Source organism: Scyliorhinus torazame, chromosome 6 (assembly GCF_047496885.1).
Source record: "Scyliorhinus torazame isolate Kashiwa2021f chromosome 6, sScyTor2.1, whole genome shotgun sequence".
NCBI lineage: Eukaryota > Metazoa > Chordata > Chondrichthyes > Carcharhiniformes > Scyliorhinidae > Scyliorhinus > Scyliorhinus torazame.
Window position 1 is genome coordinate 251,837,749 of NC_092712.1, and position 26,312 is coordinate 251,864,060.

The following is a 26,312-nucleotide window of genomic DNA, read 5'->3' on the forward strand; positions in this document are numbered from 1 at the left end:
TGAACAAAGGGACCACATTTGCTATCCTCCAGTCCTCTGGCACTATTCCTGTAGCCAATGATGACATAAAAATCAAAGCCAAAGGTCCAGCAATCTCTTCCCTGGCCTCCCAGAGAATCCTAGGATAAATCCCATCAGGCCCCGGGGACTTATCTATTTTCAGCCTGTCCAGAATTGCCAACACCTCTTCCCTACGTACCTCAATGCCATCTATTCTAATAGCCTGGGTCTCAGCATTCTCCTCCACAACATAATCTTTTTCCTGAGTGAATACTGACGAAAAATATTCATTTAGTATCTCGCCTATCTCTTCAGACTCCACACACAACTTCCCATCCCTGTCCTTGACTGGTCCTACTCTTACCCTAGTCATTCGCTTATTCCTGACATACCTATAGAAAGCTTTTGGGTTTTCTTTGATCCTACCTGCCAAATACTTCTCATGTCCCCTCCTTGCTCGTCTTAGCTCTCTCTTTAGATCCTTCCTCGCTACCTTGTAACTATCCATCGCCCCAACTGAAACTTCACACCTCATCTTCACATAGGCCTCCTTCTTCCTCTTAACAAGAGATTACACTTCTTTGGTAAACCACGGTTCCCTCGCTCTACGCCTTCCTCCCTGCCTGACCGGTACGTACTTATCAAGAACACGCAGTAGCTGATCCTTGAACAAGCCCCACTTATCCAGTGTGCCCAACACTTGCAGCCTACTTCTCCAACCTATCCCCCCCAAGTCACGTCTAATGGCATCATAATTACCCTTCCCCCAGCTATAACTCTTGCCCTGCGGTGTATACTTATCCCTTTCCATCACTAACGTAAACGCCACCGAATTGTGGTCACTGTCCCCAAAGTACTCTCCTACCTCCAAATCCAACACCTGGCCTGGTTCATTACCCAAAATCAAATCCAACGTGGCCTCGCCTCTTGTTGGCCTGTCAACATATTGTGTCAGGAAATCCTCCTGCACACACTGTACAAAAAATGACTCATCTAATGTACTCGAACTATATCTTTTCCAGTCAATATTTGGAAAGTTTAAGTCTCCCATAATAACTACCCTGTTACTTTCACTCTTATCCAGGATCATGCTCGCCATCCTTTCCTCTACATCCCTAGAACTATTTGGAGGCCTATAGAAAACTCCCAACAGGGTGACCTCTCCTTTCCTGTTTCTAACCTCAGCCCAGATTACCTCGGAAGATGAGTCCCCATCTAGCATCCTCTCCGCCACCGTAATACTGCTCTTGACTAGCAGCACCACACCTCCCCCTCTTTTGCCTCCTTCTCTGACCTTACTAAAACACCTAAACCCCGGAACCTGCAACATCCATTCCTGTCCCTGCTCTATCCATGTCTCCGAAATGGCCACAACATCGAAGTCCCAGGTACCAACCCATGCTGCCAGTTCCCCTCCCTTATTTCGTATACTCCTGGCATTGAAGTAGACACACTTCAAACCACCTACCTGAACACTGGCCCCCTCCTGTGACGTCAAATCTCTGCTCCTGACCTCTATAGTCTCATTCTCCCGAACCCTAAAACTACAATCCAGGTTCCCATGCCCCTGCTGCATTAGTTTAAACCCCCCCAAAGAGCACTAACAAATCTCCCCCCCAGGATATTTGTGCCCCTCAGGTTCAGATGTAGACCATCCTGTCTGTAGAGGTCCCACCTTCCCCAGAAAGAGCCCCAGTTATCCAGAAATCTGAATCCCTCCCGCCTGCACCATCCCTGTAGCCACGTGTTTAATTTCTCTCTGTCCCTATTCCTCATCTCATTATCACGTGGCACAGGCAACAACCCAGAGATAACAACTCTGTTTGTTCTAGATCTGAGCTTCCATCCTAGCTCCCTGAAAGCCTGCCTGACATCCTTGTCCCCTTTCCTACCTATGTCGTTAGTGCCAATGTGGACCACGACTTGGGGCTGCTCCCTCTCCCCCTTAAGGACCCGGAAAACACGATCCGAGACATCACGTATCCTTGCACCTGGGAGGCAACATACCAAACGTGAGCCTCTCACGCTCCCACAAAATCTCCTATCTGTGCCCCTGACTATCGAGTCCCCAATTACTAATGCTCTGCTCCTCTCCCCCCTTCCCAGAACCAACATCATTGAGAACAGGTCAAGTCTTTGGAAATCAAAGTAGCCGATTGGCTGCCAGCCAAGTCCATCAAATTATATCATCACTGGGACAGACCAAATAGCACTGGTACCAAGGGTCTCCAGAGGCCAAACCAAACACCATATCTGCCAGGGAGGAGGGGGGGGGCAGTTTCTTCAATCCTCTGGAAACAAAAGTTATAATAGCCCAGATAACAAAAAAATAAAGGGAATACACGAGGGAAATCAGGTTTAAATAGAAAGATCCTTACACAATGCATGTAGGGAGAGGACCCCATAGCCTGTCCTTACATGTTGCTGACTAGACTACTCTGACATTTAGATTATGTGCCTTATTATATCGCTGGTGGTAGAACTGTACTCAATCCCATGATAACCCTCAATGCACTGGGTCTTTCTGCTAAATCGACATGGGGCATCAGGACACCCACCGAAAACACTGCGGGGGGAAGACAGGAATATCAACAACAATTATGCTTCCAGGATTTGAGGGAGAAGGAGATTTCAGCTTCAGGATATGTTGAGAAAGACTCATCTGAGACATGTTCGGAACACTCAACTTCCAACTGAAAGATTTGGGCACCTTAAGTCATGGGACATATTCTTGGGATAGTCCATTGCGGCTTGGGCCAGATGTTGATTGGGCTTGAATTAGTATTTTTCTCTCTCATAGGAATGCAGAAAGGACAGATTGATCCAAATGTAAAAGGGCAACTGCTAAAGTGCATGTGCAAAAAGCTCCAAAGAACACCATACGTCGTAGCTGAGAGGGCCAGACTTTGCACACCTCAACAAGGATATTAGTGCAAGGCTGGGCTCCACTCTACTCCAAAGGAGGCAGTCTGACTGAAACTAATAATGCCTGGATGTACTCAAACATATAATAGCACCATCATGCCTGGGACTTTTGAGGGTGCAGGGAGGGGGTTGGCTCTGCTTCCGTTGATCCATAAGGCTGTTTAACAGCTGCAGGGGAGGATCAGGGAATGGAATGCCTGGAATGAGGGCAGACTGAGGGCTTACATTGAATTCTGAGCTAAACGATGGAAGGTGATCATTGCAAAGTTAAGCTCAATCATATTTCTGCTCGATATTCCCGCAGAGATGAGGAGGCAATGGAGGCAGCAGGCAACACTGCCTTTGTCAATGTTCTCATGAAACTGAGGAGGAGGGAAAGGGCCCATCACTGTCAGGCAGGCCAAAGGGAAGAATGACCCTTTCCCTGAGAAACATGGGCTAGCGGTCTAAAAGAAGACCCAAAAGGTGAGGGTTTTGGCATGACCCAGGGTGTACCGAAGACAAGACACGAGATGAGAAGAGAAAGTGCCGCCGACGTGGCTCACATCTGCCACATTCTTCAATGATGACATAGTGGTTAACACTGCTGCCTCATAGCACCAGGGACCATAAGACCATAAGACATAGGAGCGGAAGTAAGGCCATTCGGCCCATCGAGTCCACTCCACCATTCAATCATGGCTGATTTCAACTCCATTTACCCGCTCTCTCTCCATAGCCCTTAATTCCTCGAGAAATCAAGAATTTATCAACTTCTGTCTTAAAGACACTCAACGTCCCGACCTCCACCGCCCTCTGTGGCAATAAATTCCACAGACCCACCACTCTCTGGCTGAAGAAATTTCTCCTCATCTCTGTTCTAAAGTGACTCCCTTTTATTCTAAGGCTGTGCCCCCGGGTCCTCGTCTCCCCTGCTAATGGAAACAACTTCCCTACGTCCACCCTATCTAAGCCATTCATTATCTTGTAAGTTTCTATTAGATCTCCCCTCAACCTCCTAAACGCCAATGAATATAATCCCAGGATCCTCAGACGTTCATCGTAAGTTCGGCCAACCATTCCTGGGATCATCCGTGTGAATCTCCGCTGGACCCGCTCCAGTGCCAGTATGTCCTTCTTGAGGTGTGGGGCCCAAAATTGCTCACAGTATTCTAAATGGGGCCTAACTAATGCTTTATAAAGCTTCAGAAGTACATCCCTGCTTTTACATTCCAAGCCTCTTGAAATGAATGACAACATTGCATTTGCTTTCTTAATTACGGACTCAACCTGCAAGTTTACCTTTAGAGAATCCTGGACTAGGACTCCCAAGTCCCTTTGCACTTCAGCATTATGAATTTTGTCACCGTTTAGAAAATAGTCCATGCCTCTATTCTTTTTTCCAAAGTGCAAGACCTCGCACTTGCCCATGTTGAATTTCATCAGCCATTTCTTGGACCACTCTCCTAAACTGTCTAAATCTTTCTGCAGCCTCCCCACCTCCTCCATACTACCTGCCCCTCCACCTATCTTTGTATCATCGGCAAACTTAGCCAGAATGCCCCCAGTCCCGTCATCTAGATTGTGGCCCCAACACTGAACCCTGCGGAACACCACTCGTCACCGGTTGCCATTCCGAAAAATAACCTTTTATCCCAACTCTCTGCCTTCTGCCTGACAGCCAATTGTCAATCCATGTTAGTACCTTGCCTCGAATACCATGGGCCCTTATTTTACTCAGCAGTCTCCCGTGAGGCACCTTATCAAAGGCCTTTTGGAAGTCAAGATAGATAACATCCATTGGCTCGCCTTGGTCTAACCTATTTGTTATCTCTTCAAAGAACCCTAACAGGTTTGTCAGGCACGACCTCCCCTTACTAAATCCATGCTGACTTGTCCTAATCCGACCCTGCACTTCCAAGAATTTAGAAATCTCATCCTTAACAATGGATTCTAGAATCTTGCCAACAACCGAGGTTAGGCTAATTGGCCTATAATTTTCCATCTTTTTCCTTGTTCCCTTCTTGAACAGGGGGGTTACAACAGCGATTTTCCAATACTCTGGGACTTTCCCTGACTCCAGTGACTTTTGAAAGATCATAACTAACGCCTCCACTATTTCTTCAGCTATCTCCTTTAGAACTCTAGGATGTAGCCCATCTGGGCCCGGAGATTTATCAATTTTTAGACCTCTTAGTTTCTCTAGCACTTTCTGCTTTGTGATGGCTACCATATTCAACTCTGCCCCCTGACTCTCCTGAATTGTTGGGATATTATTCATGTCTTCTACTGTGAAGACTGACGCAAAGTACTTATTTAGTTCCTCAGCTATTTCCTTGTCTCCCATCACTAGATTACCAGCATCATTTTGGAGCGTCCCAATGTCAACTTTTGCCTCCCGTTTGTTTTTAATGTATTTAAAGAAACTTTTACTATCATTCCTAATGTTACTGGCTAGCCTACCTTCATAATTGATCCTCTCTTTCCTTATTTCTCTCTTTGTTATCCTCTGTTTGTTTTTGTAGCCTTCCCAATCTTCTGACTTCCCACTACTCTTTGCCACATGAAAGGCTTTCTCTTTTGCTTTGATGCATTCCCTAACTTCCTTTGTCAGCCATGGCTGCCTAATCCCCCCTCTGATAACCTTTCTTTTCTTTGGGATGAACCTCTGTTCTGTGCCCTCAATTACTTCCAGAAACTCCTGCCATTGCTGTTCTACTGTCTTTCCCACTAGGCTCTGCTCCCAGTCGATTTTCGTCAGTTCCTCCCTCATGCCCCTGTAGTTACCTTTATTTAACTGTAACACCTTTACATCTGATTCTACCTTCTTTCTTTCAAATTGGAGATTGAATTCTACCATATTATGATCACTGCCTCCTAAGTGTTCCCTTACTTTAAGATCTTTAATCAAGTCTGACTCATTCCATAACACTAAGTCCAGAATGGCCTGTTCCCTCGTGGGCTCCATCACAAGCTGTTCCAAAAAGCCCTCCTGTAGACATTCAATGAATTCCCTTTCCTTGGGTCCACTGGCAGCATTATTTACCCAGTCCACCTGCATATTGAAGTCCCCAATGATCACTGTGACCTTGCCTTTCTGACATGCACTTTCTATTTCGTGGTGCATTTTGTGCCCCCGGTCCTGACCACTGTTAGGAGGCCTGTACATAACTCCCATTATGGTTTTTTTGCCTTTGTGGTTCCTCAACTCTACCCACACAAAATCCACATCATCTGACCCTATGTCGTTTAGTGCTATTGATTTAATTTCATTCCTAATTAACAAGGCAACCCTGCCCCCTCTGCCCACCTCTCTTTTCGATAGGTTGTGAATCCCTGGATCGTAGATCATAGAATTTACAGTGCAGAAGGAGGCCATTCGGCCCATCGAGTCTGCACCGGCTCTTGGAAAGAGCACCCTACCCAAGGTCAACACCGCCACCCTATCCCCATAACCCAGTAACCCCACCCAACACTAAGGGCAATTTTGGACACTAAGGGCAATTTATCATAGCCAATCCACCTAACCTGCACATCTTTGGACTGTGGGAGGAAACCGGAGCACCCGGAGGAAACCCACGCACACACGGGGAGGATGTGCAGACTCCGCACAGACAGTGACCCAAGCCGGTATCGAACCTGGGACCCTATGGCTGTGAAGCAATTGTGCTATCCACAAGGCTACCGTGCTGCTGCTGGTGCTGCTGGATGTTTAAATGCCAGTCCTGAACCCCCTGCAACCACGTCTCTGTGATGCCTACCACATCATACCTGCCAGTCACAATCTGGGCCACAAGCTCATCGACCTTGTTCCGTACACTGCGCGCATTTAAATATAGCACCTTTAATTCTCTATTGACCGTCCCTTTTTGTTTTCTTAGTGTGGTGGACCTTGGTTTACTGAGCCTTTCCATACACTGTGTCATATTTTGTGGGATGGGGACTATCGTAACCTCTCCTGAGTTCTGTCTTTTCGTGCTTTTTTGTATTCCTAAGCAGCTACGCTTCCCACTGATTACTTCACCTCTTGGTTCCCTGACTTTCCCTTCCCCCCCCCCCAATCTCTAGTTTGAAGTCCTATTGACCCGGATTCAATTCCACCCTTGGGTCACTGTCAGTATGGACTTTGTATTGTTGTGCTTTCTTTTACTTGTCTTTTCCCATGGCTCTGTTCCAATTATGGCAATCAGTGGGTTTGCCCTTCTTTCTTTTGATATCTATGTTCTAATGCTCAGAGTCGCCAGGTATCAAATAATACCACCACAAAGTTCAACCGGCTATCGATCAACGAGCCAAACACCAGTTAGTTAGTTCAAGGTCAAGGGTACTTTATTTACACACAATTAGTCATGCAACATAAACACTACTAGTTAACTACACCTATCAACTAAGACAACCTGTACTTAACTTCAGGCACCTGGCTTAGGTCAGAGAAACAGTGGCCGCTGTTCGATTCTGGATCTATCGAGTTCGAAGGAGTAACTACTGCTCAGCTAGGCTCATCCATCTGGTAGTGTGCGTTGAACTTGGACTTGCTTCTGGTGTTGCTGCAATTGGAAATGGTCATGACCGGGCACCAGGTCCAAGAGAGGATGAACATATGGCGAACTCTTCTTATACTTGGGGGGTTTTGCGCTCTTTTAGGTGGTCTTTCAGTTTGGACCCCACTAATTGGGTGATCCCTGATCACTCCGTTTGATTCCTAACCAATACGTGGGCAGGGATCTGGATGGCTGGGCATGTCTCAAGCGGTCACTGACCCCGTTGTTTACGCATCCCCTGAACAGGGAGTGGCGCCGAAATGTCTGGGACTGTACCGGTCACTCGAGTACCAGTCCTTTGTTCTGGTGAAGATGGGCCATCAAATGCTAATCGGCCCATCAAAATGCTAATTGTTCGAAGTTTCGATACCGTCTGGACTTCTTGGTTGTAAATATACATTTTCAGGCTCTGAGCCTGCAGAGTCTTGGCTTGTCCATTTTACCCACTAGGCTTTGCGAGTTTCTCTGTCCCTAGTTGTAAGTGGCCATCCCAGATGGCTACCTCCGTCCTCTTGATCCTCAACGCGAAGCATGAAGGATCACAATACTGGGTCTTCTCCTGCTCTCTGAAATGCTGGGTACCCTTACTCAAGGACAGTTTCTACGCTACTCTGTCCTATGTGTCAAAAACATTTACCTAAATTTCCCTAATACAACACATATCTAAAAATTCCTAAGGGGCCATTTAACATTCCATAAAAAAAGGAGCACCTCTAACTGTCTCTAACTAAACTACACTCATGCTGCTATTTAACAATCAAAGAACTTATCTTACAACACAAATAATCCAATAGCAGCATCACATTTCTTCTTATCACTAACATTCATACACAGAAACATAAGCTTTATTAACGAAACAACAACCGCGGACTTTATTAAAGAGAAAGGTTCAGAAAGAGTGTAGGGTTTGCTGGAGTCCGAGGAAAGGGGCTCTAAATGTGTATACTGGAGGGCGGGAGGCTTTCCTTCTCCATTTCCACAATCTGATTGTCAGGATGACACTGCGCAATATGGCTATCACTAGTAAGGCTTCTACCGTATAGGATTTAACGAGATTCTCACACCATGTGGGGGTATCGGTGGCTGGGTCTATGTGTGGTGTAGTGTCCAGTTTGGGAGTGTTGTGTTGAGTAGTCGTGTTCGGGGCCTGTGTGGTGGGAGGGGTAGGGGTGGGTAACGCGCGCAACTGTCCTGTTCCAGCTACGATCATGACGTAGATCATCAGGGTCGTCTTCATCTTGTTCAGGCTTTTCTCCGTCTTTGAGTATCTTCGTATCTTCCGAGGGGAACAAGCATAGTATCTGTTATAATCTTGTTGTTTAATATCTCATTTGTCTGTCTGTTTCTCCTTAACGTCAATGTCCCATTAGAATCGTCACCATATGTGACTCCCTCATTTTATTTTAACAATCATTTTGGAGACAAGACATCCGAAAAGCAATTCTGTCACAGTGCGAGCACTCTCGCAGCCTGTGTTTGATGGGCTGAGTGGGCGGACAATTTCTCTGTCCTCTGCAAACTCGTTTTTCGAACCAAGTGATTCTGACATGTAAATAGTAGGTGGGGGATAGTAAACGAAGGGTCGCCAAAATACTTCAATCCTCTGCCTATGAATGCATCAGAGAGGTTATCAACATCCTATTTTCCCTGGTTGAAGCCAGCCTACCAGAGCAGTGGGCTTTGTAATGATCTCCAGCTTCCCACAGGTGCAGGTTGCCATCGACTGCACACCTGTGGCTTTAAGAGCTCTTTGACAGCTGCCACTGGGGTTCATCAATAGAAAAGGCTTCCACTTCAACATGCAGATGATCTGTGATCGCAGATTATGCTGGTTTGTGCGAGATGCCTTGGGATTTCACGTGATTCTTACATCTTGAATCAATTGCAGGTGCCATAGATCTTCAAGAGTCCTTAGCGCTTCCATTATTGGTTCAATGATGACAAAGGCTACCCACAAAAGACGTGGTTAATGACTCCCATTTGATGATCACAGAGTGCTTCAGGAAACAATCTTAGGAAAGATGTCTTTAGGAAAGAAATATTTGGACTATGGGAGGAGATGTACGAGGGAAGTGGGTGCCTGGAGGAGGTGGTGGAAGCAGGTTTAAGGGGCGTCTTGACAAATACATGAATAGGATGTAAATGGAGGCATACGGACGCCGGAAGTGTAAAAGGTTTTCTGCAAATTGGTCCTTAATTGAGCAGACCTTTGGCATGTTGAAGATGCATTTCAGATGTCTAGACCCGTCAGGCATCGTTATCCAGTACCCTTACAGAGAGGACTCCCACACCATTGTTGCTTGCTGTGCTCTATATACTGACACCATATTGAACATAGAACATATAGTGCAGAAGGAGGCCATTCGGCCCATCGAGTCTGCACGACCCACTTAAGCCTCACTTCCACCATATCCCGGTAACCCAACAACCCCTCCTAAACCTTTTGGTCACGAAGGGCAATTTATCAGGGCCAGTCCACCTAACCTGCACGTCTTTGGACTGTGGAGGAAACCGGAGCACCCGGAGAAAACCCATGCAGACACGGGGAGAACGTGCAGACTCCGCACAGACAGTGACCCAAGCCGGGAATCGAACCTGGGACCCTGGCGCTGTGAAGCCACAGTGCTATCCACTTGTGCTACCGTGCTGCCCCGGTTGGCCGGCAGGGGTCGCAAAGGCTGACTTGGTTACTAAGGTCAGTCGGCATGGGTCCCGAAGGATGGCAGGTTTAGTAAAAATGGATCCCAGGCAAAAATGTTTGAAAAACATTGCTCTAGGGGCATCCCCAACATCCACAGCAGAGGTTCAGGCAGCTTGCTCACTGCTATGTCCTGTTGATTGGGGATCCTCTGGAGGGCCAAGGCCTTGAACCCCAGCCTACTTTGCTGTGGACAGGTGCATCTTCCTCAGCTTGAGCAGCAGGAGCTGCTGGTAGAGGGGTCATGGGGCAGCTGGACCGCCCAGGATAGTCCTACGTAGATTGCTCCGGGTTGTCCGCTTGACATTTCTCTCTGTGGCACGGCTCGGTGGCACAGTGGTTAAACCCCAGCCCCGGATCACTGTTCGTTGGACTTTGCACATTCTTCCCGGGTCCGCATGGGTCTGACCCCACAAACCGAAGATGTGCAAGATAGGTGGATTGGCCATGCCAAATTGTCCCTTAATTGGAATTTAAAAAAAAAAAGACATTTCTCCCTGTGGGTGCCTGAATGTCACTCCTTGATTCCTTAAGCAGACAGAATCGTGGAGGGTGATCCAGGTGCCCTGTTCCCTGGTGGCATATTTGGCACAAACTGCTGGACCACGGTCTCCATGGCAGTTAATCACCCTTCCAATGGTGACCTCAATCTGCTGGCATTCGATGGCACACCATTAGACAGAATGTGGACAGGTTCCTCTGTCAACCTTGCCTGCTGTGCCCCTGCCTGTCTTTACAGCTCCAACATCTCTCTGAGGGCTGAGTCCAGAAGCTTGTCATTGGATTTGGACTCAACAATAGTCTAGCCTCCAGCTGTTCTCTGAGTGTAGGGGACCTTGGCTGCTACTGCCTCCACCTGCTGGAGACCAGAATCTGTGCTTTGCTCACCAGACGGTGACCTGAAGTCTGATCTAGAACTGGGTCCCACCGTGTTGTGTGTGCTGGTGGAGGGTGCAGGTGAATGTTGTGATAGCTATATGTCTAGTAGGTCCTCAGTTGGTCTAGATGTTGTGGTTAATGGGCTGGATGGTGATGTGCCTCCTCCTTTTCTTGCTGGTGGCTGTAGTAGAGAGAAGAGATAATTTGCGATCGTCACCTGCATTAAAGAGAAATCACAGTATGGCGGGTGGGAGAACACTTGTGGATGAAGCCTGAATGGTTTGCTACAACTTACCAATCTCGCCATCAGTACATGAATTGTCCCTGTCCTTGCTGACCAGTTCTGCTGCCTGGTCTACAGTAGCACGGTAGCACTGTTGCTTCACACCATCAGGGACCCGTGTGCGATTCCAGTCTTGGGTCACTGTCTGTGTGGAGTTTGCACTTTCTTTCCGTGCCTGCGTGGGTTTCCTCCAGGTGCTCCGATATCCTCCCACAGTCCTAAAGACGTACTTGTAAGGTGATTGACCGTGCTAAATTGCCTGTAGTGTCCAAAGATTAGGTGGGGTTACTGGGTTACGGGATTGGGGTGGAGGTTTGTGCTTAAGTGGGGTGCTCTTTCAAGGGTCGGTGCAGACTCGATGGGCCGAAGACCTCCTTCTGCACTCTACATTCTATGATTCTATGCTCCTAAAAGTGGGCAAGTGTCCTGAGCTCCAACATTCGTCCCCCAATCTGGGATCTCTCCCTGATGTGTGTGCTGAGTGGGCCTATGTAAGGGCTGAACACGTGACTTATGAGGATGTGACAAGAGATAAAGATGTAAAAGTGTGTGTGAGAGAATTAGTGTCCCTTCTACTGGTAGTGTGTGAGATTCCTGTGGACTCGGGGAATGCCTGATGGTCCTGTAAGAGTGTGAGTTAAGATTAAGGAGAAGGTTAATTTACCTGTCAGATTGAATGAGATAATTCCTACACTGGAGAGTGGTCCTCTTCTGTGGAGTACCCTGGAGACCTGTTCCAAAGCCTTGGTGGTGAGGTTTGTGGCCATCCAGCTCCATTCACGGTGGTAAAGTATCTTCTACTGGCACTGGCTACCTGGAAGAGTGCCGGCAGTGCCTTGTTGCTGAACTGTACAATGCTCAACTTTCCTCGGAGCCATCCTGGTGCTTGCAACATCAAGTCTTGGGCTCCAGAGAGTGAATGTGTGTTTGCAGGTGCTGTTTGAATATGACACTCAGCAATATGAGTCAATGATAAAACAATTGGGCAGTCAAATCGCAGTCCACCGCAGAATAAACATAGTTGTTCCTCCCCTCAGATGGAGCTTGTCGCTGCCTCACAATCATCAACAACCATGTCCTTTGTGCCGACGAGGAGCCATCCTGTGTGCAAGCTATTTAAGATGTAGGAGTCATGGCAGCTTCATGGGTATCTGGCACAAACCAGCATGATTTGTTTCTTCTGGCCAGTGACCAAAGAACAAAGAAAGGTGCAGCACGGGAACTTGCCCTTTGGCTCGCCAAGCCTGCGCCGACCATGCTGCCCGTCAAACCTAAAAACTTCTGTACTTCCAGGGTCCGCATCCGTCTATTCCCAACCTATTCATGTATTTGTCAAGATGTCCCTTAAATATCATTATCGTACCTGCTTCCACCACCTCCTCCGGCAATCAGTTTCAGGCACGCACTACCCTCTGTGAAAAACTTTGCACCTCGCACCTGAAACCTATGTCCCCGAGTAATTGGCTCTTCCACCCTGGGAAAAAATTTCTGACTATCCACTGTGTCCATGCCCCTCATAATTCTGTAGACTTTAACAGGTTGCCCCTCAACCGCCATCGTTCCAGTGAGAACAAACAAGTTTATCCAACCTCTCCTCATAGCTAATGCCCTCCATACCAGGCAGCATCCTGGTAAACCTCTTCTGTACCCTCTCCAAAGCCTCTGCATCCTTGGTCTTGTATTCTAGCCCTCTTGACCTGAATGCGAACATTGCATTTGCCTTCCTAACTGCCGACTGATCCTGCACGTTAACTTTCAGAGAACCGTTAACAAGGACTCCCAAGTCCCTTTGTGCTTCTGATTTCCGAAGCATTTCCCCATTTAGAAAATAGTCTATGCCTAAATTCCTCCTTCCAAAATTCATAACCTCACACTTTTCCACATTGTATTTCATCTGCCATTTCATTGCCCCCTCTCTTAACCTGTCCAAATCTTTCTGCAGCCCCCTTGCTTCCTCAATACTACCCGTCCCTCTACAGATCTTTGTATCATCTGCAAACTTACCAACAGCCTTCAGTTCCTTCTTCCAGATCATTAATGTATATTGTGAAAAGTTGTGGTCCCAGCACAGACCCCTGAGGCACACCACTAGTCACTGGCTGCCATCCTGAAAAAAAAACCTTTATCCCCCTGCCTTCTGCCAGTCAGCCAATCCTCTACCCATGCCAGGATCTTACCCTGAACAATGAAAATGAAGATGGATCTCTGGGAGCACTCTGAGAATGGAAGATGGACCTCTTGAGAAAGTAAATGGATCTGCAAGAATATTCTGAGGTTGGAAGTTAGACTTTGTCCAGGACATCAAATTTGGAAGTCCATCTGTAGATGCTGAACACACCCACTGCTGTGTATTTCAGGGACCAGGGTTACCAGCGATCTCCATCCAGAACTCCAGAGGCAGCCCCAGGCATAGTTCAGATGAGTCCCGGCATCTGCACTCCAGACTTGTTTTGTACCGGCATATTTTCCTGCTGGTTCTGCAGAGAGTCAGGCGTGGGTGGTCACGCTGCCCTCCAGCAAGTTTCCTGGTCAGCCATGATGAGCACCAGCGGAAGTTCCTAATTTAAATTCATGCTGCCGTGAAACCAATTTTTGGGGTCTCTTGCTGAATTCTACCGCCTCTCCGCCCACCATTCAACCCAGGGAAAATTCCACTGAAGGAGTCTTTGCAAGCTCAGCTGCCTAAAATGAAGTTCCGCTGTTTGACTCTCTTGTCATTCTGGTTACTCTTCACCTTCCTCATCCCCTAATCATGGGCTGGATTCTCAGTTTCTGAGTGCAGGTGTGAAAGGGAGGTTCACGACAGGAAAATCGGCGCAAACCCCTCACTGATTCTGGTACCGGTGAGGGACTATCACCGGCGCCACGTGAAAATCCCGCGGATCGTGCCAAAAACAGCGGGAGAATGGCCGGGTCCCCGGCAGCGCATGCGCAGGTCTGACGACCTGCGCCGTTAAACATGAGGCCGGCCGTGCTCGAATCCTAACCCACCAACCCCACAGCCCATCCCCTGCCACCCCCCACCAGTCCCCCCCAGCACTAGCAGAAGCCCCTTTGGCCAGCGGCACAGATCCCGGACAAGTATAGTGGCGCTGGACACTGCCACAGCCAGCGCACCGGGTTCCTAACCACTGGGAAAACACTGGGCCGCGCCATCAGGATCTCGGGCCATCGGGGCAGAGCATCACAGGTGGGTCGGTCGATGATGCGCCAACGGCGTTGAAATGGCACCCATCAAGATGACACAGGTTTGGAGGGGGCGGAACATGGCGGACCGGCATCAAACCGGCGCCGGGCCCGATACCGGCATTGGATTCCATTCTCCACCTAATCGCCGATCACGATTTCGGGCGACGGAGAATCCAGCCCCATATATCTGCACCTTTCCTGAGTCTCCCACCGCCCAAAACATGTGTTTGTGTGTATCCTTCTCCAGTATGGCAGGGTGATTCCAATAAGCTGCCTTGATAATGAGCATTCATGATATTCTAACGGATTCAAATGATGCTCCCACCATGGTGCAGCAGGAAATGTGCCCTGCCATTGATGTATGCAGCACTTGATCACAACCTGTTTTCACATCAACAGAAAACTGACTTTTTCACTTCCGCGATATGTTTCCACCTATCCAGCCATTATACCACTGTGGGCGGTACCGGAGAACACCGACTAAAGTCTATAGATTAGAAATATTCAATTATTTACAATTAATATAGAGGATGAAGCCATCTCTACTTATAGTAAAATTAAGTGTGGCTTTCATTATTTTGTCTGAGCAGGCCTACAGAAAATCAAGGGAAACAGACCTTTGAATTCACAATATGTGCTCATGATAGGCACATGATCAGCACTGCTGCCTCACAGCGCCAGGGACCTGGTTCGATTCTGGCCTTGGGTGACTGTCTGTGTGGAGATTGCACTTTCTCCCCTTGTCTGCGTGAGTTTCCTCCAGGTGTTCCGGTTTCCTCCCACAGTCCAAAGATGTGCAGGTTAGGTGGATTGGCCATGATCAATGTACAAGAGTTATGGGGATAGGGCAGGGGAGTGGGGTTTAGTAGGGTGCTCTTTCGGAGGGTCGATGCAGACTCGATGGGCTGAGTGGCCTCATTCTGCATTGTAGAGATTCTATGGATTCTAAGGATATGCAAGTCAGGAACATGTGTGAGATTGGCCGATCAGAGATGAAACATTAACTGGGTAGTCATTGGCAAATAGATTAAGGAAAATCCCAAGGCTGTCAATGGCAAATAGGGTTAAGAAAAATCCCAAGGCTTTTTACACATATATAAAAAGCAAGGGGGTAGCGAGGGAAAGGGTTGGCCCACTGAAGGACAGGCAAGGGAATCTATGTGTGGAGCCAGAGGAAATGGGCGAGGTACTAAATGAATACTTTGCATCAGTATTCACCAAAGAGAAGGAATTGGTGGATGTTGAGTCTGGAGAAGGGTATGTAGATAGCCTGGGTCACATTGAGATCCAAAAAGACGAGGTGTTGGGCGGCTTGAAAAATATTATGCTAGATAAGACCCCAGTGCCTGATGGGATCTACCCCATAATACTGAAGGAGGCTAGAGAGGAAATTGCTGAGGCCTTGACAGAAATCTTTGGATCCTCACTGTCTTCAGGTGATGTCCCGGAGGACTGGAGAATAGTCAATGTTCCTTTGTTTAAAAAGGATAGCAAGGATAATCCAGGGAACTACAGGCCGGTGAGCCTTACGTCAGTGGTAGGGAAATTACTGGAGAGAATTCTTCGAGACAGGATCTACTCATATTTGGAAGCAAATGGACGTATTAGCGAGAGGCAGCACGGTTTTGTGAAGGGGAGGTCGTGTCTCACTAACTTGATAGAGTTTTTCGAGGAGGTCACAAAGATGATTGATGCAGGTGTTATGGGCCAGGGTTTAGAGAATCCCAAAGTGTATCATGGAGTTCACCTGACCCACAACGTTTAATAGATTGTGGTATGGGGAGCACACGGCCAACAGAAGCACATCAGGTTAAAGTCACTACTGAGAGCAGTTATTAGATTTAAATCACCAAAGGACCGATTTACAGTCTTTAGATCACAGAGAAAGAGACTAATACACCTTCTGGTTGTGACTGCAGCTATCCAGCTCTGAAAACAAAACTAAAACACACCCTGCAGCAAAAACTAAAACAAAAGTAAAAAGCTGACAGACAGCCCAGCTTCACCAACACTCTGACATCACTGATAAACACCCATTTCTTAAAGGTACATTTCTTAAACACCCATTTCTTGAAGGTACTCTCACATGACACCTCCCCCCCCCAAGAAAAAAAATAAACCATCAACTTCAAGATGCTTTCATTTTTTACCTTTTCACTATCCTTTAAGAAATGCACACAGTAAATATACTTTTTTGTTTCAAAAAACAACACACGCAAACAGGTATAATAATATAGTCCATTTTTGTTCTTCTTCCTCCTACTGGAATCCTTCTCGATTGACAGTCTCTTTGAACAAGAAGGTCTCTGCACGATCCGTCCATTTCTCTGCACCTCGGCATTTCTCTTTAAAGTCAGATACTTTAGTTCAATCTGATCAGAGTCCCTAGTAATTTTCCAACGCAGAAGCATTGGTTATCACAGCTTTCAGGCAGTCAAATGCCTGTTGAAAGTCCGCTATCCACTGAAATTTTTGACATTTCTTCAGCAAGTCCAACCAGTGGCGCAACCATGCTACAAAAAATTTGGCACAATTGATCGATCAAATCCACTCATGCCAAGAAATCGCATTATTTCCCTTTGTGTCGAGGGTATCGGAAACTCCTCAATAACTGTTGGTTTGACATCCCGTGTGACCTTTCAACCCTGTCCGATTGTATGGCCAAGGAAAGTGACTTGGGCTTTACCAAATTCACTTTTGGCTAGGTTTATCACCAAACCTGCCTCCTGAAGTCGATCGAATAACTCCATCAGATGTTACAAATGTTCTTTCCATGTCTGGCTGAAAATTACCAGATCGTCGATGTCTACCACACAATTGGGTAATCCTGAAACAACTTTGTTAGTTAACCGTTGAAATGTGTCTGGGGTGTTTTTCATGTCAAATGGCATTACTTTGAATTGGTATATACCATTTGGAGTCACAAAAGCTGAAATCTCCTTCGCCCTTTCGGATAAAGTTACCTGCCAGTAACCTTGAAGTAAATCCAGTTTGGAAATAAAAGCTGATTGTCCCACTTTCTCAATGCAATCCTCCAAACATGGGATCGGATAAGAGTCCATTCTTGTAACTGCATTAACATTACTATAGCCCACACACAACCGTTGGGTACCATCTGGTTGAGGTACCATCACTATGGGTGTGCTCAATTGGCTGCAACCCACTTCAATTATGCCATTTTAAAGCATACTCTCATTCGCTTTGTTAACCTGTGCCAATTTTAAAGGGTTAAGTCTCTATGGATGTTGTTTGATTGGAACAGCATTTCCCACATCTACATCATGTGTAGCCATTTTAATACTTCCCAATTTATCACTACAAACTTGCCCATGTGATATCAATAACTCTTTCAGCTCAGTTTGTTTTTCCTCTGGAAGGTGACTCAACAATTGATCCCAATTTTTAAGAACTTCCTCATTTTCCAATTTAATTTGAGGTATGTCAAATTCACAGTCATCTGGATTTGGTTCATCACTTTGAGTTAGAATCATTAAAGCCTCCTTTTTCTCTCCTTCCCTTTCAAAGTACCTTTTAAGCATATTCACTCAACACTCAGTGAGTCTTCCTTCTATCTGGTGTTCGGACTACATAATTCACCTCACTTAATTTCCTTTCAATCTGATAAGGTCCACAAAACCTAGCTTTGAAAGGTTCACCTACCACTGGTAACAACACTAAAACTTTATCTCCACTTGCCAAACATACGAACTTTGATGTTGCAAGCGGATTTCTTGTCCGCTCCCCATTTCATCACATTTTGTGCAACTTTTAAATGCTGTCTTGCCAGTTCCCCTGCTCTATTTAATCGTTGCCTAAAATTTGACACGTAATCCAATAATGTAATTTCCGAGTTCTCACAACAATTTTTCCTTAATCAATTCAAGTGGTCCTCTTACCTCATGTCCAAAAATTAGTTCAAAAAGACTGAATTTGGTTCACTCATTAGATGCATCCCTCATTGCAAACAGTGCGAATGGAATTCCTTTATCCCAATCCTCTGGATAATTGTGACAATAAGCCCTCAACATTGTCTTTAATGTCTGATGCCACCTTTCTAACACTCCCTGCGATTCTGGATGGTACGCAGTTGATTTAAATTGTTTTATTCCTAAGCTATCCATAACTTCTTTGAATAACCTTGAGGTAAAAATTTGATCCTTTATCCGATTGTATTTCTGTGGATAGTCCAGACCTAGTAAAGAATTTAAGTAACTCTTCCATAATCTTTTTTGCTGTAATATTGCGTACTGGAATGGCCTCTGGAAACCTAGTAGACACATCCATTATAGTCAAAAGATATTGATTCCCACTTTTCGTTTTAGGAAGCGGTCCTACGCAATCAATTAGGACCCTTGTAAAAGTTTCCTCAAATGCTGCAATGGGTAATAAGCATGCTGGTTTTATCACTGCTTGAGGTTTCCCTAACACTTGACATTGGGGACATCATTGACAAAATTTAACTACATCTTTATGTAGTCCAGGCCAATAAAAATGTTTTTGTATTTTAGCTTGAGTTTTCCTTATTCCCAAATGACCTCCCACTGGTACCTCATGTGCCACTTGCAACACCTCCTTTCTATACCCTACCGGCAATACTACTTGATGAACTTCTGCTCACTTTTCATCCGCCTGCATATGTAAAGGTCTCCATTTTCTCATCAAGACATCACTTTTACGGTAATAACACTCTGGTATACACTCAGATTCCTTTTCCGTGTATGCTTTCTGATTCATCCGTTTTATTTCTACATCTTTCTGTTGTAACTCCGCCAATTTTCCTGAACTAAAAATATCCGCCTCATCCTCCACCTGTTCTTGCTCTTTTTCAACCATCTGATCAAAAATTGTTTCTGATAATTGCACTTCAACTTCATCTTCACTCTTTGATTTCTCCTCTTGTCTTAACCTGTGACTTTGCGACCTTGTTACAACACAATCCAGAAAAATCCCAGAATACTCATCTTTCAACACTCCAGTTGTCTGATTTTCCACTGGCTTATCCACCACAGTAGGCATCAACCCCACCTCTGATCCAGCTATATTATTACCCAAGATAAACTGTATTCCTGGACAAGATAGTTTCTCTATTACTCCTACTACCACTTCACCACTCTTCACTTTCCAACTTTACCTCATATAATGGAACACTACTCCTCTCAGCCTTAATTCAACATATTACCACCTTTTCTGGCAATATTCTTCCCAAACGACATAACTCCTCATCTCTTACCATTGAAGATTGACGAGCTCCTGTATCTCCTAAAATTGTAACTTCTTTACCTGCTCCTCCTGATACACATGAGTAAACTTCGCCCACACCAGTAAATTCTTTAAAGAGAACTGGCATCTTCTTTTCAATCACCTCTTGATCAGGCTGTACAATCTTTTGCACCTCCTTCGCTTCACTTGGGCTTCCCTTTACCACTTTGAAAAACCCCACTGTCTTATCCTGTTTTACCACATCAGCCTTCCCAGTGCTTTTCTTCAACCACCAACACTGTGACTTTACATGGCCTAGTTTATTACAGTGAAAACATTTGAAACTTTTCATATCTCTTCCACTCTCCTGGATTTCTTTTTTAATCTGAGGTATACTCTCCTTATTATCTCCCATCAAATCACCTTTACCTTTACCACTTGAGTATTTCTCATGTTCCCAGTTTCTATCCCTCACAGGCTGAAACTGAAGTCGGATACCAAGCTTTGATTTATGAACTAATTAATAATCATCTGCCATTTCTGCTGCTAATCTCGCAGTTTTAAACCTCTGTTCTTCCACATGAGTTCTCACTACATCAGGAATTGAAATTTTAAACTCCTCCAAAAGTATAATTTCTCTGAGAGCTTCATACGTTTGGTCTATTTTCAAAGCCCTTATCCACCTATCAAAATTACTCCGTTTGAGCCTTTCAAACTCCATGTATGTTTGACCAAATTCTTTCCTTAAATTTCTAAACCTTTGTCTGCAGGCTTCAGGCACTAGTTCATATGCAACTATGATGGCTTTTTTGACCTCCTCATACGTTACTCCAGATACCTCCTCCGGTCGTGATGCAAACACCTCCTTCTCATCAAACCTTGGCAATGCTTTGACATATTTAAATAGATCCCCACCAAGCAACAAAGAACAAAGAACAAAGAAATGTACAGCACAGGAACAGGCCCTTCGGCCCTCCAAGCCCGCGCCGACCATACTGCCCGACTAAACTACAATCTTCTACACTTCCTGGGTCCGTATCCCTCTATTCCCATCCTATTCATATATTTGTCAAGATGCCCCTTAAATGTCCCTATCGTCCCTGCTTCCACTACCTCCTCCGGTAGCGAGTTCCAGGCACCCACTACCCTCTGCGTAAAAAACTTGCCTCGTACATCTACTCTAAACCTTGCCCCTCTCACCTTAAACCTATGCCCCCTAGTAATTGACCCCTCTACCCTGGGGAAAAGCCTCTGACTATCCACTCTGTCTATGCCCCTCATAATTTTATAGACCTCTATCAGGTCGCCCCTCAACCTCCTTCGTTCCAGAGAGAACAAACCGAGTTTATTCAATCGCTCCTCATAGCTTATGCCCTCCATACCAGGCAACATTCTGGTAAATCTCTTCTGCACCCTCTCTAAAGCCTCCACATCCTTCTGGTAGTGTGGCGACCAGAATTGAACACTATACTCCAAGTGTGGCCTAACTAAGGTTCTATACAGCTGCAACATGACTTGCCAATTCTTATACTCAAGCCTAGCCTTCAACTATGAAGCTCTTTCTCACTATCCTCATCACCATCCTACAACTGTACATTTCCCTTTATTTCTGCCAATTTTAGCTGACTGTTATGTTTCATAGCCATTTTCTGAAGTTCAAACGCTCTCCCTTTTTCCCTTTTCTCTCTGTCTTGTTCCTTTTGTTCTGCTAGGGCTATTCTTTCTTTGTTTCTTTCTTCTCTCTCCTTTTCTTTTTCCCCGATCTGTATCTCCCTTTCTCTTTCTTTTTCTCTCATTGCATATTCAAGCTGCTTTAATTATTTTTCATGTTCAAGTTGCTTAATTTGCAACTGGATCTTTGCCATTTCTAATGAGTCAGACTGTATCTCAGGCAATTTTAAATGCTCAGCTACCGCGGTAAGTACCTCAACTTTTCGCATTTTGTCAGATAATGTTAACTGCACTGTTTTTGCCAAATCTAAAAGTCTGTTTTGAGTCTCTGCCTGTAAGGTACTGCGTGTGACTGTCTCCACCCCCAAAAACTTCAGAGCCTCTGAAGGAGCCATTGTCCACAACACACTCCCTGCTTAAACTGAAATACAACACCTGAAAAGCACTCACAATATGCTCACTCCGCACTGTCTTTAAGTTCACTAAGTCAATCCAATAGATAGACTTTTATCCCCCTCGAGCCCCAAATTTGTTATGGTCCAGGGTTTAGAGAACCCCATAGTGTATCATGGAGTTCACCTGACCCACAATTTTTAATAGATTGTGCTATGGGGAGCACACGGCCCACTCCACAGGTGTGGTGGTGTGGTACAGCAGAAATGGAAAAGTATGTTTTAAAGCAAAACAATGTTTATTCTATGAACTCAAGTTAACCTTTTTCAAACATACAGTGAACATCTTAGCAACCATCAATTCAAAAATAACCTCGAAAGAATACAACACTAATAATCCTTCAGCTGTCCTTTTAACATCCATAAGACTTTCACAAAATCTTTTAACAGAAGCACATCAGGTTAAAGTCAATACTGAGAGCAGTTATTCATTTTAAATCACCAAAGGATCGACTGACAGTCTTTAGATTACAGAGAGAGACTAATACACCTTCTGGCTATGACTGCAGCTATCCAGCTCTGAAAATGAAACTAAAACACACCCTGCAGCAAAACCAAAAACAAAAGTAAAAAGCTGACAGACAGCCCAGCTCCACTCACACTCTGACATCACTGATAAACACTCATTTCTTAAAGGTACATTTCTTAAACACCCATTTCTTAAAGGTACATTTCTTCCACACCCTTTTCTTAAAGGTACTCTCACATGACACAGGTAGTGCAGTGGATATTGTCTATATGGACTTCAGTAAGGCCTTTGACAAGGTCTCTCGTGGCAGACTGGTACAAAAGGTGAAGTCACACGGGATCAGGGGTGAGCTGGCAAGATGGATACAGAACTGGCTGAGGTCATCGAAGGCAGAGAGTAGCAATAGAAAGGTGCTTTTCTGATTGGAGGGCTGTGACGAGTGGTGTTCCGCAGGGATCAGTGCTGGGACCTTTGCTGTTCGTAGTATATATAAATGATTTGGAGGAAAATGTAACTGGTCTGATTAGTAAGTTTGCAGACGACACAAAGGTTGGTGGATTGCGGATATCGATGAGGACTGCCAGAGAATACAGCAGGATTTAGATCGTTTGGAGATTTGGGTGGAGAGATGGCAGATGGAGTTTAATCCGGACAAATGTGAGGTAATGCATTTTGGAAGGTCTGATGCAGGTAGGGAATATACAGTGAATTGTAGAACCCTCAAGATTATTGACAGTCAGAGAGATCTAGGTGTACAGGTCCACAGGTCACTGAAAGGGGCAACACATGTGGAGAAAGTAGTCAAGAAGGCATGCGGCATGCCTTCATTGACCGGGGCAGTGAGTATAAAAATTAGCAATTCGTGTTGCAGTGTATAGAACCTTAGTTAGGCCACACTTGGAGTATAGTGTTCAATTCTGGTCGCCACACTACCAGAAGGATGTGGAGGCTTTAGAGAGGGTGCAGAAGAGATTTACCAGGATGTTGCCTGGTATGGAGGGCATTAGCTATGAGGAGAGGTTGAATAAACTCGGTTTGTTCTCACTGGAACGACGGAGGTTGAGGGGCGACCTGATAGAGGTCTACAAAATTATGAGGGGCATAGACAGAGTGGATAGTCAGAGACTTTTTCCCAGGGGCATAGGTTTAAGGTGCAAGGGGGAAGGTTTAGAGGAGATGTATGAGTTTTTTTACACAGAGTGCAGTGGGTGCCTGGAACTCGCTGCTGGAGGACGTGGTGGAAGTAGGGACGATAGTGATGTTTAAGGGGCATCTTGACAAATACATGAAAATGATGGGAATAGAGGTATACGGATCCCGGAAGTAAAGAAGATTTTAGTTTAGATGGGCAGCATGATCGGCGCAGGCTTGGAGGGCCGAAGGGCCTGTTCCTGTGCTGTACTTTTCTTTGTTCTTTGTAGTATCAGGAAGCCTTTCAGCCTTCAGGGTCAGAATAAGAGCAAAATAAGGACATGGGAAATGACTGACTAAGTATGATATCAGGGACAAATGATCAGAAATATCGGACGATATTATGGATCTGTGCGGTCAGCTGGGATCCTTTCCGATAGCAGTTCAAAGTGGAAAATTCAAATGTGCAGTGTTCACTGCTTTCCTCACAATCACCAGAGGTTATTAGAGTCTTAATCATAGAGTCATGCACTTGAATTTTGACTTGTGCTGATGGCAGATGAAGTTCTTTGCCAGTGTTTCACAGTTAATTAATAGAAATCCCTTCCATGAAATGGGACCTGACTAAGCATATATTGGTAAGATTAAATAACCGTATATTGATGGTAGTGATTACACTTTTATGTGTATACTGGGAATGTGAAAAATTGAAAATTGGTTATTTGTCTTATAAATCTTTAATATCAATTTGTTTTTCTCTAGCTTAGCCAAAGGCCAACTGTGGAGGAGTTGAGGGAGAGAAAAATCCTGATCCGTTTCAGTGACTATGTGGAGGTGGCTGAGGCCCAGGATTATGACAGACGTGCAGATAAGCCATGGACAAGGCTAACAGCTGCTGACAAAGTAAGATATCAGGGACAAATGGTCAGAAAAATAGGAATGATACAAGTATCGAGAATTACCACCAAAGTAAACTATTGAGAAATTAACACAAATAAATTAATTTTAGCTGAAGTGGAGTACATTCTCACTTTCCTTAATGAGAACAATACTTATCTAAGGGGCGGGATTCTCCGTCAGCTGATGGCAGAATCGCGTAACGCAATTGGACGGAGAATGGTTTTGACATTGAAATCGTGGCCGGCGCCGGATTCACGCCAAATCGCAAATCTCCGGTGCCTCGACAGCAGCGTCAATGTGTTCCACTCCACACGTACAGTAAACGCCGTTGGCATATCGTTAGTGGGGCTGACCCGGTATTCTCCAGGGCCCCCATGATCCTCTGCCACCACTGGGGCAAATTCCCAATGGCAGGGTGACTTGTGCTTTTAAAAATTGTGAAACAGGGAGGGAGAGAGAGGGGGTACGAAGAGTGTCCAACATCACCATAGTTTGCTAACAGTTGTGCCACTGGCCTGGGGGTTTCTGCCAGGGCATGGGGGAGTAGCGGGGGGTGGCTAGATGATGAGCTGTGGGGTCAGTGTGGGCTGGCATGGAACACCATTTCCGCAGCCTTCAAGGCAGCCGTGCAGCTGTGCATGCCACTGACAGCCCACTGTAACTTAGGGCCACAGGTTGTCTATGTGTTGCCCCAGGCCATACTCCAGGTGCCCTCTGGCCCAAGCCGACCCATCAGCAGGATGGGCATGCTCCAGCGCAACTAGTGCCATATTTGCTGGGATGATGTGTGTGGGGAGTGAAGTATATTCGGCTGCAGCTTATCAGCCTTCCAAGTGTCAATTACCGACACGGCAAATTCCACACTGTCTCCCATTGGAATCGATTGTATTCCAAATGGCACCAGTGCTAGCCCCTCAAAGGTTGCTGGATCAGTCCAGCTGCGGTGGCAGTTTTACTGTCGTGGAAGTCCAGGAATCCTGCCCCAGCGTCAACACTTAGTCTCAGGAACGGAGAATCCAGCTGAAGAGCTTTGGGTAAGTTGGCAGAACCAAGCGTTATGATCCCAGCTGATGTTACTACTGGATAGTCGGTCCCAGAATGGAACCCAGCTCAACAGGTCATAAAACATTTATTCACCATGAAAAGATTGATCATAATGCACTACTCCTTCACCACCCCACCTATACCTTTACACATGTATACAGATGTGTAAGGAGAACGCAAGTTACAAAATATATCTTACTCTAATGTTCTCAGTAAGTATACAGTCCATGTAAATCAATAGGTCAACTGTGGTCAAACACACCACACTCTGAAAACAAGTGACAGATGCCACCCAATGCAACTCCTGTGGGTTTCTCATCAAATCCCCCCAGATGCTTGTCACATTCTCAGCCGACTGGTCTCATTAGAACTCTGACTTCCACACGAGTGTTCCAAACTCCACTGTCGAAGAACACGCTTTGAAATTTTCTCTCACACAAGGCTTTCATTCAAATGCCATCACTAAGAATCCACATCCAGTATTTCAATCTCTCCTTTCAGTATTCCTCGGCCCTGATTTGCCCCGTGCAATCTCTCAGTTGGGTACCAGCCACATCAACAGAAAACCACTACTTCACAGGCTGTATTAAAGAGTCACCAACCTTACGATTATTTATATCTGGCTTCAGGGAACAGCATCTAGTTTCTTGGATTATCTGGTTCCAACTGAAAACAACTGCTCCTGCTTTTCAGTGTGGGCCTCTAGTTGCTAAGGAACAGCTTAGATTTTTGTTTAATTCTGTAATTGCTTTTACATCGTAAACCATTGATTACAATGCAGGAAATCCTAAAGTGAAACTAAAACCTATAGACATGCACGCATCTTGAAGCAAGTTTCAACCCTTTCTTAGCACACAAATACAAAAACACAAATTGAGCTTCAACTAAAAGGTATACCTTATTTCTAATACCCATATATGAATATAAATAATTTAAACCAGCTCTATAGGCG

General features: G+C 45.5%; 1 protein-coding gene across 1 annotated transcript in view; it reads left to right on the forward strand.

Moving 5' to 3' along the window:
* Positions 1–26,312, forward strand: part of LOC140425373 (phosphatase and actin regulator 1-like) — a 628,812-nt gene that overhangs the window by 587,936 nt on the left and 14,564 nt on the right. The window contains exon 8 of the mRNA XM_072509571.1: positions 24,179–24,319. Within this exon, the coding sequence (XP_072365672.1) occupies positions 24,179–24,319 (141 nt within the window). The remainder of the gene's footprint in view (positions 1–24,178; positions 24,320–26,312) is intronic.